Source organism: Homarus americanus, unplaced genomic scaffold (assembly GCF_018991925.1).
Source record: "Homarus americanus isolate GMGI-L3 unplaced genomic scaffold, GMGI_Hamer_2.0 scaffold59578, whole genome shotgun sequence".
Taxonomy (NCBI): Eukaryota; Metazoa; Arthropoda; class Malacostraca; order Decapoda; family Nephropidae; genus Homarus; species Homarus americanus.
In genome coordinates this window covers 127,563-142,875 of record NW_024712913.1, presented here as the reverse complement: position 1 = coordinate 142,875, position 15,313 = coordinate 127,563, and the positions used below count along the sequence as shown (strand labels likewise).

At 44.4% G+C, this 15,313-nt stretch overlaps 1 protein-coding gene across 2 annotated transcripts in view; it reads right to left on the bottom strand.

The window, feature by feature from the left end:
* The window catches only part of LOC121864291, a 94,155-nt gene that overhangs the window by 61,733 nt on the left and 17,109 nt on the right, over positions 1-15,313 (bottom strand). For both annotated transcript variants that reach the window (XM_042363381.1, XM_042363389.1), the window contains exon 2: positions 10,233-11,233. In XM_042363381.1, coding sequence (XP_042219315.1) covers positions 10,233-10,437 — 205 coding nt within the window. In that variant the 5' untranslated portion in view covers positions 10,438-11,233. The remainder of the gene's footprint in view (positions 1-10,232; positions 11,234-15,313) is intronic.

Below are 15,313 nucleotides of genomic sequence, written 5' to 3'. Positions count from 1 at the left end.
TTGAAAGTACGTCACTAACCAAGACATTAAATATTCTTTGTCACATTTCCCACGCGAGTTCCCTACTAACAACGTCATAGCCTTAATTGAATGAACTTTACTCCCAGTTGCTTGTCACATTAGTCACCATTAAAGAAGTTGACTGGGCGAACACAAGGAGACACAAGACACTGAGACACACAAGATACTGAGACACACAAGATACTGAGACACACAAGATACTGAGATACAAAACACAACAGGAGAAAATAATCCCCCCCCCATCTCGTTACCCAGCTTACACACCTAGTACCTACCTACTCGCCCTCCCTACCCACCCACCTACCTACCTACCTACCTCCCCACTCACACACACACCAGTAGTAGTAGTAAGGTGAAAAACACAGATACAAGTATAATGTTGTGATGATTGAGTGAAGGAAGTGTGAGGAGGCAGCTGTTGTACTGTCAAGATGGTGAGGGCTGTTAGACACGAGCCATTACAACCCTGTACTACTTAACGCCTCCCTTCATTTGTTTACCTCACCCGAGCCTCTTAACACGACTCGCTGACATGTCTTCTTCATCTGCCTCTTAACCTCTTCTCGCAGCTCCTACACGTTATGTCAACAACGCTTAACATAAAGAGATGGATACTTCACAACACTCACCCTGTGTACCAAACATTGTTCAACACCCACCTTTATGTGTACCAACAATGTTCAACACCCACCTTTATGTGTACCAACAATGTTCAACACCCACCTTTATGTGTACCAAACATTGTTCAACACCCACCTTTATGTGTACCAACAATGTTCAACACCCATCTATATGTGTACCAAATAATGTTCAAACACCCACCTTTATGTGTACCAAACATTGTTCAACACCCACCTTTATGTGTACCAACAATGTTCAACACCCATCTATACACCGGTAGTCTACATTCATCACTAAGTACAGTCACCCAAAAAAGTCCTGTCGCGAACCATGAACCCCGAGATTCAGACTCGTGAACCTGAAGCAGTAGACACCGATACAATATTCTGTCCATAAATGCTTCGGATTCAAGAGTCTGAATCTCAGGGTTCATGGTTCGCGACAGGACTTTTTTGGGGGGACTGTACACAAATTCAGAGTTTACAAAATATTTTCATCGTGAGAGGGGTACTTCTCACACCAGCTCGGGGGAGGAGGGTGTAGATGTGAGACGATACATTTCACATGATACCACTAGGAACCTCAGACGGGGCACTGGTATTGGTCCAAGCCTTCATACCTATAATTTACCGTCTTGAATTGGCAACAGATTTATTCCCTCAAGAGTGAAAACAATCAACATTCAATAAATACAAAAATAAATAAATAAATACATAAATAAGTAAAAAAAAGTTTGTATTTCCTTAGACGAATCACTTGTGGGAAGGCAATCATAGCTTCTTTATTTTCAAAACACAAATACTTAAAAATACTACAAAGAAAGAGTTGTGGCTCGTTACTGGCATAAGTGCGTCGTAAAATTAAAATATTCATTATAAGCCGAGAGAAAGGCGAAACATTTACGAATAGTGTGTCGGATGTGTGACGCTAGTATAATAATAATCACTAAAATTCACGTAGTTATTTACTGGTGATTGTTAGGTTATTTATCGATTAATATACTGCCAGGTAGATAAGGTGTAAATCAGGTTAGGTTAAGTTAGGTTGGGTTTGGTTTACGTTAGGTTAGATTAGGTTAAATTAGGTTAAATTTAGGGTGGTTAATCATAAAGTGAAATAAAACTGGAGGGTCTAATTTTCAGGTGATCCAAAAGACGAATACATACAGACATAACTGTTTTTACACACACACACACACACACACACGAAGGCAGTGTAGTGTAGTAAACAAACCACTCTGTGTAGGAAGCCACACCTCAGTCACACTCCCACCCACCCACGCCGACTCACTCTCCCTCCCTCCCTCCTTAACACAACACTCCCTTGTTCCAGTTTTCACTTACGCACTCTACTATGTGTGTTTTCTTCCGTCAACAGTATGTCTTTTATGGTTAAAATTATGTCTGTTATGGCCAAGATTATGATTTTCTCGGTAATATTACGTCTTTTTCAGGTAATATTACGTCTTTCTCCTGTTAACATTACGTCTTCCCCGCCAACATTACGTCTTCCCCCGCTAACATTACGTCTTTCCCGCTAACATTACGTCTTCCCCCGCCAACATTACGTCTTCCCCGCCAACATTACGTCTTCCCCCGCCAAGACTCGCATAACTTCTATATAGCAAAATTTCTCGCCACACTCGACGCCGGAAACCCATTAGACGAGATAATACCAACTAATGGCTACCTGACCGACGTTTAACATTATTATCTTCAATGTTAATGATGATTTTATCTATGTCTATCTGTCTGTCTGTCTGTCTGTCTGTCTATCTGTCTGTCTGTCTGTGCGTAAGATCCTCTCTGAATGACGAGGAAAATAATAGTCTTTTGTTACTATTATTAATCAACAAGAAACATACAACTTTTTGACCATAATTCCCATCTGGAGATCAACTCATGAAGGCTAAACCTAATCACAGCAAGGTTACTGCCCCACCTACTGTGCTTACATGTTTCTGAGGGGCGTTAATACACCATTTGCACGCAGAGAAGACCTGTGTGTGTGTGTGTGTGTGTGTGTGTGTGTGTGTGTGTAACAACTCTAATATACTACAAATATCCATCAACCCAACGATCACTTACAGGTACACAGACCCACACTACTGCAATTATGTCATACACTTACTAAACACACTCGAATATCTTAACACACTTTAAAAACAAATAATTGAAAGTACGTCACTAACCAAGACATTAAATATTCTTTGTCACATTTCCCACGCGAGTTCCCTACTAACAACGTCATAGCCTTAATTGAATGAACTTTACTCCCAGTTGCTTGTCACATTAGTCACCATTAAAGAAGTTGACTGGGCGAACACAAGGAGACACAAGACACTGAGACACACAAGATACTGAGACACACAAGATACTGAGACACACAAGATACTGAGATACAAAACACAACAGGAGAAAATAATCCCCCCCCCATCTCGTTACCCAGCTTACACACCTAGTACCTACCTACTCGCCCTCCCTACCCACCCACCTACCTACCTACCTACCTCCCCACTCACACACACACCAGTAGTAGTAGTAAGGTGAAAAACACAGATACAAGTATAATGTTGTGATGATTGAGTGAAGGAAGTGTGAGGAGGCAGCTGTTGTACTGTCAAGATGGTGAGGGCTGTTAGACACGAGCCATTACAACCCTGTACTACTTAACGCCTCCCTTCATTTGTTTACCTCACCCGAGCCTCTTAACACGACTCGCTGACATGTCTTCTTCATCTGCCTCTTAACCTCTTCTCGCAGCTCCTACACGTTATGTCAACAACGCTTAACATAAAGAGATGGATACTTCACAACACTCACCCTGTGTACCAAACATTGTTCAACACCCACCTTTATGTGTACCAACAATGTTCAACACCCACCTTTATGTGTACCAACAATGTTCAACACCCACCTTTATGTGTACCAAACATTGTTCAACACCCACCTTTATGTGTACCAACAATGTTCAACACCCACCTTTTATATGTGTACCAACAATGTTCAACACCCACCTTTATGTGTACCAACAATGTTCAACACCCACCTTTATGTGTACTTGTTCCAACACCCACCTTTATGTGTACCAACACACCTTGTTCAACACAACCCACCTTTATGTGTACCAAACAATGTTCAACACCCACCTTTATGTGTACCAACATTGTTCTTTTCCTATGTACCAACATTGTTCAACACAACCATTGTGTACCAACAATGTTCAACACCCACCTTTATGTGTACCAACAATGTTCAACACCCACCTTTATGTGTACCAACAATGTTCAACACCCACCTTTATGTGTACCAACAATGTTCAACACCCACCTATATGTGTACCAACAATGTTCAACACCCACCTTTATGTGTACCAACAATGTTCAACACCCACCTTTATGTGTACCAACAATGTTCAACACCCACCTTTATGTGTACCAACAATGTTCAACACCCACCTATACACAAGATAACATGGGCCACCGGTCTGCACGTGACTGACATCTTAACACCGAGCAGTACAGGCACAGTTACCACAGCACCCCGGCCTCGCCCCATACGCCCATCCTTCCCCTTTGAGTGTTACCTTCAGCGCCCCACCTCCCGCAGACTTCACTAGCCGTATCAAGGGAGGTCAATTTCAAGACATAATACTATAGATTAATGGCCCTATAGTTCTACTCCAGGTACTAGCTCCCACATTGTCTCATTAATGTTGATATTCAGTTGTCTTTTGAGCAGGTGACTAGGGAGAGGAGCCTGACATGACGCCGACTGGACCACGAGGCTGCCATGAGGGACGCTGCTTCACTCTCCATCAGGCAGAGGATGGAGAGAGGTATTACTTGCTGGCCGTCAACGCCTGGGTCATTACGGCCGTGGCATAGTTTATAGTGGCGGGTTGTGGAGCAGGCGTAAAAGGGGTAAAGGTGGAAGAGTAAAAGAAAGTGGACGGCAAGGAAAGAGGAGAGGGTGGACGACAAGAAGAGATGAGAGGGTGGACGACAAGGAGAGATGAGAGGGTGGACGACAAGGAGAGATGAGAGGGTGGACGACAAGGAGAGATGAGAGGGATGATTAGAGAGGGAGAATAACAGGTTAAGGTGCCAACAAGGAGGATAAGTGGAGGGCTTGGTTGAGTGAACACATTCACTGGGGTGTAATACCTGGTTACAGGTGTCGTGAGTCCAGGTAACGTAACACTTAGTGTGGTGGCGGCTGACCACACTGTGAGACACACTTCTTGCCTCCTGTCTCTACCCAGCTGCTACACCTCAAGATTCCGTCAGTCTTGATGTCTGTATGAAAATGTGTATACTGTTCTTGTTTAATGCTTGTGTGTGTGTGTGTGTGTGTGTGTGTGTGTGTGTGTGTGTGTGTGTGTGTGTGAAAGAACGGGAGAACAGGATCGACAACGGTGACAGAGGACCCGAGTGACCGACCCTACACTGACCAGATGCTAGCCAATAGATAGTAACATTCTTGGCCAGATTTGTGGAATGTTCCTGATTATATTTACATAGGACATAATAGAAGTAATAATGAATATATGTAAGTACAAAATATGACAACCAAATTTTATTAACCCAAGACTGAGTCATTAAAGGGTGAGCTTTGGCGTTATACTTCAACAATATCTGTGACCAAGATGACAACATCAACGCCAATCGTAGATACGAAGATGTTCAGCCCACGTGAAGACTATTACCGGTACTAAGTGTACTGCGTGAGGCCCTGCACCTGTCAGTCACCACCACATACAGTACCCACACCTTGGCCGCGGTCATGACTCACTTGGCCACAATGTTGTTGCTACCACACACCTGAGGGGTTGATCATACCCCCCCCCCCCGCCCCCCTTCACAAACGTAGAAGTAAGAGTTTTTTGTATGCCTCCAGGGTAATGGTGAGGGGGGAGGAAGCTGCATTATCAAGGCATGCAGGGAGTGGTACACCGACCATTAGCGTCTGATGCCACTGTTTATATTTAGGTCGGGACCAGGTGGCTCACACGTCCGGTATTTATATTCCCAGACGGCGCAGACTCCTCCTGACGGCATCATGTTGACGAGGGTACTGACACACTCACACAGCTAGTTAAGAGTAGACCTTGTTGGCCGTCTGGTCCAAACACCAACACTCAATGGAGTATAAGTGACTCCCATGTGTTGTGTCACCCTCGCTTTCCCCGACAGTGAGCGGTGACAGTAATTAAGATCTTCCGTCTGCCTGGTCACACACTCTCCCCTCTGTACATTAGTAAACAAAGACTTCGCAGCAGAGGCAAGAGTTAAGCACGCACCACTAGCTTGTTAACTATCAAGACGTCACTCAACAAATTTACATGAATTACTAGACTGTCCCTCCCAAGCTGGCTCTCGTTAAGCAAAGTGAATTGGTCAATTTTATTCATTTTCGTCTTGTTTTGAAATTTATATTGATTAAAATCTTTCGTCTGATAAATCTGATTAATACCGAGTTAATAATCCTCTTACCGTGTTATTTCTTATCCTATACATTTGGTCAATATATTGTAACCTATACCCAATATCTTAAGGCTGTTCAAGAAATTATTTAACAACCTGATCAACAGTTACGCCAATATTATTTTATAAACAACACTTTTTTTACGTTGCCACTGACTGACTTTCACGTTAATTTAAACATTATATTTTCAAGCAAGAAACGTGCTCGTAAAACACACCTTAATTTTACTTCCCTGTATACCACAAAAGCCTTGGAGACCTCGGGGTCACCTAACACGACCACCACCTCACTGCCCAGGGCAACACAGTCCAGTGCCCTCCCTCACAACCGCCAGCAGGTGACTCCATTACCCCAACAGGTGGGGGCGTGAGAGACGACCAGCTGATACTGTTGGTACCCTGGGGCCTCCCTCCCTCCTACCCAACCGCAACCATCCACCACAAAACCGCACCCACCAATAACTACCATAACCACAAATCACCAAACAATACCCACTAACATCCGTCACCCCATCAATGACCACCAAAACCACCCATCAATCACCACCACCACCCATCAATAACCACCACCATCACCCATCAATCACCACCACCACCACCCATCAATCACCACCACCACCACCCATCAATAACCACCACCATCACCCATCAATCACCACCACCACCCATCAATAACCACCTCACCCCCTAACCCTCCCCTATAGTTCACCTCGGCCACCCACTCAATAGGATGGCGTCACCTACTAACAAGGGGAAGGTGAGCCATTGCACTCTAGGATCACCTGAAGATTACCACCCTCAAGTGTATAGGATAGGATAGGATAGGATAGGATAGGATAGGATAGGTTAGGTTAGGATAGGATAGGATGGTCAATAATGAGGTAACCGATCACGACAATTCTGCCCACTGGGTACATACGCAAAGGTCAAGTCACGACTCTCTCTCTCTCTCTCTCTCTCTCTCAAGACAGTAAGAGGTTAAATCCCACCACCAAGTGCCAACGACTGTCAGATAATCACCCGACTCACGCACGGGATTCAACAGCCATTACGGGGGGATTACAATGCTCTACTCCAAGGCCACACTGGGACACCCTTAAGAGCACAACACAACACCTTCAAGTTCACGAGAGAGAGATAGGTAGGTCACACAAGTTTAAACGACCATTGACCTCTTACCTGACCCCTTCCCCCCCCCCCTTAGGATCTGTCGCCTTCTTAGCTTATGGTAGAACGATCGTTGTTAGCCATCCACAGCGAATCGCCTAGTGGTAAATGTCACCTACCACCCAACCACCATTCACTACCAACCCGCACCAATCGACAAGCTGCTGCTGCACCTACCACCACTACCAACCCGCACTTACCATCAACACCTACCACTATATTTATTACCATCATCAACGCCTCATTATCATCTAACCTCATCACCAGCAACCACAACCACTACAATCAGTACTCACTACCACCCAACAACCAACATCCTGAACCCGCGATCAACCACAACCACCACCCACAACAACCAGTACCCACTACCACCACCCATACTAGTTCCGTCACGCACCACTGGGTAGGTGGCCATTCAGCTAACGGGAGAAATTAAAAAAAAAATATTATTCCATTATATATTTTGTGAGAGGATGAACCACAAGAACGAACACACACACACACACACACACACACACACACGTCACAAGGTTACACTTTTAGATGTACTACCACGAATATCACCTATAGGATACCTGTATAACACCTGTACAAGAAGACCCCCCCCCCCTCCAATGACCCCTGATATAGTACCGTGCTCGTCTCCTGCCAGTTAGTTCAATAACCTACTGAACTATAACTGCTTCCACCTGTTCCCACGCCTTCAGAGACAATCTAGTAACTTCCCGTGTTTCTTATTGTATTGCAAATATCAATAATCTCCCAGGGGTAATGTGTGTTAAAGTATGTAACTCACAAAGTTTTACTAAGCCAAAGTATACAGCTCACAAAGTTTGACTGAAGTCCAAGTAATCGTTTTGAAAGTTTCATCACCTGTCAGGACTCTTTTATTTCCCTGTGTGGGTCTGGTGTAGGCAGAAAACTCCATATCAAATGTCAATATCGACTGACACCTCCACACCCACCCCCCCTCTCAATGGCGGGTTGGTCTGACGCCATCGCTGAATGAGGGACACACACACACACACACACACACAGAAGAACGAAGTAACCCAAACTAATCTTTAATTCCTCTTTACTAATCTAAGTTAATCCCTAATCGCCAATAACTAATCATTACTAATTACTTGATCATTATACTTTATTCTCGATTTCCTCATAATTTCCTAATTCCTTTTTCCAATCTCAAGCTTACTACGACGACTCCCTCTTATCCATCTCCCAATCCCCTCTACCCACCTCCCAATCCCCTCTTATCCATCTCCCAATCCCCTCTTATCCACCTCCCAATCCCCTCTTATCCACCTCCCAATCTCCGCTAAAGGATTCGGTGATCAGCCCCCATGTAATTCAGACCTTAGCCAGTGATCACGTATCCTACCGAAGGACACCCACACGCGGGGGATTCTGTTGTCCTACGAGATCTATGGAGTCCTTCGGGGATTCGATATGTACTATAGGAATCGGTAATGTCCCACTGTAACCAATATTGTCCCACATATACAGGTGTGGGAGACTACAGGTACAGGTGTGAGAGACTACAGGTACAGGTGTGGGAGACTACAGGTACAGGTGTGGGAGACTACAGGTACAGGTGTGGGAGACTACAGGTACAGGTGTGGGAGACTACAGGTACAGGTGTGGGAGACTACAGGTACAGGTGTGGGAGACTACAGGTACAGGTGTGTGTGTGCCAGGCTACAGCTGAGGAAGGCTCCAGACATAAGAGTGTGTGTGTGTGTGTGTGTGTGTAAGAGGGCAGGAGTGAGAGTAGGCAGGCAGGTAGGGTGAGGTGAGGTAAGGCGGGGTGAGGTGAGTACACTGGCGCCTGGTACAGAGGTGGAGGCGCCTGGGTGGTGGTGGGGGCAGTGGTGGGGCGCCGGGGTGTGGTGGGGGCACCGGGGTGGTGGTGGTGGTGCGCCGAGGTGGTGGTGGGGGCGCCTGGGTGGTGGTGGGGGCGCCGGGGTGGTGGTGGAAGGCGCCTGGGTGGTGGTATGGTGGTGGGGGCGCCTGGGTGGTGGTGGTGGTGGTGGTGGTGGGCGCCTGGGTGGTGGTAATGGTGGTGGGGGCGCCTGGGTGGTAATGGTGGTGGGGGCGCCGAGGTGGTGGTGGGGGCGCCTGGGTGGTTGGTGTCGTTAGCGCTGCCCCACTTTGTCTCTTGTCATCGATATTGATTCATCATAATTGTACCCATTCCACGCCCATTGACTTTATACCCATAAGGAGATGACCAGACGATAGCTACTGCCCTTTCTAACTTTAATCAGGTAATTTTTTTTTTCGTTTGTCCTCAAGTCTTAAAGAGGTTTGTTATTACTTAAAATTATATGTTTAGTATTACTGAGTCTCGTTACGTTAAATATGAATGCTTATATGCTTCGACTAGGTAGTTTTCTGCTGTCAAATTAAAATATGAGTAATACCTTTAACGTCTCTTTAGAAGATATTTTTGTCTACTCAACTTAATTAAATAAGTTGAATAGCTATATCAGGTTGTTTTTGTTGGCTGCTTAATTCAATTTAATCATTCCACCTGGTTATTTTTGCAGACAGTCAGATATATTTAACTCCTTCCTCAGTTCCAGATCACTGACTTGAGATTGTTTAACTTTTATAAGATTAAAAGAAGAGAACTCAACTCCTGAGAACAAGAACTCAAGACGGGAATAAATTAATCTCGGAGGGAAGGACGTGAGTATGACTTGAGGATACTACTTGGGAGGCGAACAGCTCACACACCCTGAGGGCATCCGGGCAGAACAGAGAGAGAGAGAGAGAGAGAGAGACATACTCCCTCTCTCTATACTTGATACAGTCACTAATAATAGCATACGTTTCATAATATTAGCTCTAATACTCACCTTAAGACTACAAACTACTAGTACATCATAACCTCTTAACCACTACACCAACTACTGTCCTTATCACTGGTACTTACATTCGACGTGGTTCTCGACTTCTGAGGCCCTCTTGTTCTTCTTTCTCCTAAATGAAGCTCGTTTTGGGAGGGGAGTGCCATGAGGTGTTGGCATACGGTGGAGAGGCGTTCGAGGTGACCCATTGAGAGGCGCACACAGCTCTACCTCCGACTGGGTGGGGGACAGCCGCTTGTGCTTGGCCTTCAACCCGAAACACGCAAACATTTTCGATCTTGGGACCTTACTACAGATGAATACCCCCAAAAATATATAACCTTGTATCTAATTTAGTTTATTCTTTAATATTTCTGTTCGTATTGGTACAAGGGATTTTTTTTTCTCGATATTATAACAGTTACAATATCTTAGATCACCACTAGTTTCTGTGTATGCTTAAATCAACAGATGTCAAAGGTTCCACCCCCTAAAAAAATGACCGGATCTTTTCTCTGTTGTTGTGTATCTGTCTGTATAATTTATTCCAGAGTTTATTTATAAGTTACTGTACACGTTAGGTTGTTTTGGCACATAGGATTCTTCTTAAAGTTTCGTAGAGAAATATTCATAATCCATACGACACTCAATTGAAGACTATCGAGGAATAGGAAGAAGAAGAAGAAATGGAGGGTCTGATAATGGAAGGAATGAGAAAGGTAGTAGGCACTGACGGTAAAGGGAGGAGAGGAAGGGAAGGGAAGTCTCGATTCACTTTACAGGAAGAGACACCGAGGAGGAAGAGGAGGCGGAGGAAGAGTAAGGCACATAAGAGGATAAATGAAGGACACTAACAACAGAAAGATGTCGCTTGGAGTCAGTGGAGTGGCGGTGATGGTGGCGATGAAGGGGCAAGTCCGTCCGGATCTTCTTCCATCTTCGTGTGTAGGGAAGGGAGCCAACTAGCCGCCTCAGTGTGTTTCCTCACTCGTCACTCTCCACTGTTTCGTCTTATCTACACAAACATTATTATTTTATCAACACTTTATTTCCTTCCTTTGATCTTATATTATTTATCAATTATGCTCTGTAGGGGGGACAAAATTCGTGAGGGTAATTAAAACTGAAGAAATAAATAAGTTCCTTTACCTTGTAGTTACTTATATAAATACACGAAAAGTCAAACAATATCTCGACTCCATCACGAGGAAGAATACACAATAAATAAATCCAAGATCGTAGGGTAAACTGAGATTATGTGGGTGATGCGCCACAGTGAACGGACGACTACGGCCAGACAACTTACAAATGGCTCAATCAACACCAGAGAGAGAGAGAGGACTGAAGGAGAGCCAGTCACTAGCAGCAGGGAAGGTCTTAAGGATGATAAACGCAGTGAACTTAAATACACACACTAGTTTAGGGCGTCTTAAGAGGTGATGTGAGCGAGCTGGGGTCCTCACACCACTGGAAAGTTAGTGACGAGATAAAGAACGACTCACAGATAAGCGATAATGGTGGGTATGGAGTGAGAAATAATAAATAATAAATCGTTTAAAACACAGTCACTTGAACACACACACTAACGTACAGTATAATCAACATGGTGGCAGGCGTCTCAGTTAAGTGTGTGCCATTTGACCGTCTCTTATAAAACGGTCCAATAACGATGCCCCTTTATTTTTTTTTTATCCGGGACGCTGCATTGAACACGTCAGCGGGTCGTCTCCATTACTGAATTAAAAGAGCGAGAATAGCATCACCACCTTCGGATAATTGAAGCGATATACTGAAGGTAAAAGGGAGGCAAGTCTTAGCGATTCTCGAGACCTTTCAAAGACCTTATGAGATTATCCTCAGACCTTTTAATATATTCTTCCCAAAGACCTTACGAGATTATCCTAAGACTCTTAATATAATCTTCCCAAAGACCAAAGACTACACAAAATATCCCAAAGATTTTCAGTCATATATTCTGACTAGATTTTTGGCAGTGGGACCAAAGTTACCAGAGAAAATAAATGGCTTTGAGTGTGTGTGTGAGTGAGTGCGGGTGTGTGTGTGTGTGTGTGTGTGTGTGTGTGTAAGACGAGAAAGGAACAGGTATATAGGGTTGCAGGCCCAGGTGATGCCACTCCACACAACAGGTTTGGGACAAGTGGAAGTCGCTCACTAAGGATTGATTTCTCCACCTGAGTAAGCGAGTGTCGTGAGTGTTAGTGAGTCATCCACAGCCAGGGCAACACTAGCGGGGAATTCTAAAGCACATGCACACAATTACCTGACCAGACACCATGCAACACTATCTGATAAAGAATAGACGTGAATATGATGTAAATATCAATATCATATATATATATTAACGCAATAAGATCATCAACAATCCAGATATCAACTCACATACATAATGGGGATATAATCTTATAAATAATCCCGTATATGAGGATAAATATTAATAACTTGGGTAATAAACAGTACACAAATCTAGTGCTTAATGTTGGAAGTTAAAAATGGTTCTTGATAAGTAGCTTTAGACAACGACCTGGGATATATACTTCAACTGTCCAATACTATTCGTCAATCAAATCTTGGCAGACAGCATGGTGGTCAACAGGGCCATCACAGCACATGTCTCAGGGAGTTTAGAACACCACATATGTATAATTAAGTACAGTTTATATATATCAAGTACTCTCAGGAGGCATTTAATGTTAACCAGCGAGTATAGCTGTTCCAAACATCGTACACCTTATGAGTCCAGTTACAGCGTGTGTAGTATAGTGACCCACGACCATATAACGAAGTAATCAAATATACACCACCGTCCAACACAGCCACATGGATGAGTAAACATACCACATCCACCACCGTCCAACACAGCCATATGGATGAGTAAACAGACCACATACGCCACCGTCCAACACAGCCACATGGATGAGTAAACAGACCACATACACCACCGTCCAACACAGCCACATGGATGAGTAAACAGACCACATACACCACCAGTCCAACACAGCCACATGGATGAGTAAACAGACCACATACACCACCGTCCAACACAGCCACATGGATGAGTAAACAGACCACATACACCACCGTCCAACACAGCCACATAGAGTAAACAGGAGTCAATACAACACAGCACAAAGATACGCCAACAGCCATATGGATGAGTAAACAGAGTCACACAGCCACACTACACCACCGACCACCAGCAGCTCGCCAAACACCGGATGAGTAAACCGTCCAACACACACCATAAAGCGAAGTGAATACAGCAGTTGGATGAGTAAACAGTCGAGGCCATTGGATGAGTAAACAGACCACATACACCAGCCACATGGATGAGTAAACAGACAGAACACAGCCACATAAGTCAAGATGTAGGACCACAGCAGCAGGAGGCAACAACGCCGCAGTCGATAAGAAGATCATGGTCATGGTCGTAAACTACTCTTCATTAAGAACCTCTGAGCCGAGAGATGTGTAGACTAGTTTGGTTGGTGCAAGGACGGTATGAGGGCGCCCTTGTCCAGGTAGCTAACTCCTTATATTGACGGTGGGGAATACCTGACCTCTGTACCACACCTCTCTCACCTTTCTTTCTCATCTCTTGTAATCTGTCTCACCTACAAATGATATTATCTTTTTTCTCACCACAGTCTTGATTATATCCATCTCTCCCTCCCCATAAATGTCCTTCTCAAAATCCTTACTTGTTTAATTGTCACGTTTGTCCCGGTGTTACCTTTCTCACCTGTAATTTGTCTCTGTCTCACATCTCTACCTGTTAAACTTGCTCACTTGTTCCATATCAGCTCTCTCTCTCTCTCTCTCTCTCTCTCTCTCTCTCTCTCCATAACACACACACACACTTCTGAAGTATCAAAGCTAACACACTCTGGATACCTAGATTATCTACGATACACTTACCAAAACCTCAAAACACTTAGGATATGACGTGAACACTGACATTTTGGATAGTTCGTACATAAACACTTATATCATCGAATACTTAAGAACATGTCAAGGGAACTTTCAGACATAAACAAACTGTAGTGACTTGAGCTGTTATCTGGGACACCAATATACAACACACCTCAACAATAATCCCCCTGACTGACAGATCCATCCTCCCTCCTCCTCACCTTGGATGGCTTAATAAAGACATCACTCGAAGACTTATCTGCGTCACCACACACACACACAGAATCAAGCCATCAAGATCCTGGAGTTGATCCACTGACCGCCACACTCACTCAGATATAGTAATGTTATATCAGGTTACGAGGACCTAGTTTGAGCTGTCTGGGGGTCACTTTAAGAGCCTTTCACAATCACATGACGGCGTAGATCAACTTAAACTTCGTCCCTGAGTGAAAAATAACTACGTCATGTTACTTGTGTCATCCCGGCTCAGGAGTTGTGTGATATAGGGTCCAGGAACGAGTGTGGGGGATTATATGAAGCAGTGTCGAGGTTTATTGTATGTTATTGAAGGTGGGTTCAGTTTCCCGTCATAAGAGTGTCCACGAGGCCGGAACACTGTATAATTATGATGTTATTACTCCCCAAACTCTTCTTGGATTAAGATAACATACATAACAGGAGATAATAACTTTGTTTGAGTTATCGTATTCACAAGTTGCTGCCCAAACACAGAGTGATACCCTTAAATTATTCCCACCGTCGCTGTTCAAACCTTACAATAATTACTAATATATCCAGACACTCCTTACTCCCCCCCCCACCCCTCCCCTCTTGTCTCCAGGTGCGTGACGAAGCAAGACTGATTGATCGGTGTGGCGGGGGAAAAGGTAGCGTGTCTGGTGTTAGTCATTGTCTGGGGGCACCCGCTGGGTCACTGTCTGGGGGCACCTGCTGGGGGCACCTGCTGGGGGCACACTCGGGACCCCATTGTGCTTCCTGTGTGAGGGGGTCTCCTATGGTAGCACCTTCCGGAGAGTCTTACAAAGAAACCATCATCCCTAACCACAGTGACTCTCGTGGTGGTAGTTGGGGAATGCGAATACATCTTACTGGTCACCATAACCCACGATAAAAAGATGGCCTATAGAATAACATCGATACTACACACAGCGTTATTTGATACCTTCTCTTATATAACATCTGGACACATAACTATGGTAGCACTGAGACTCGT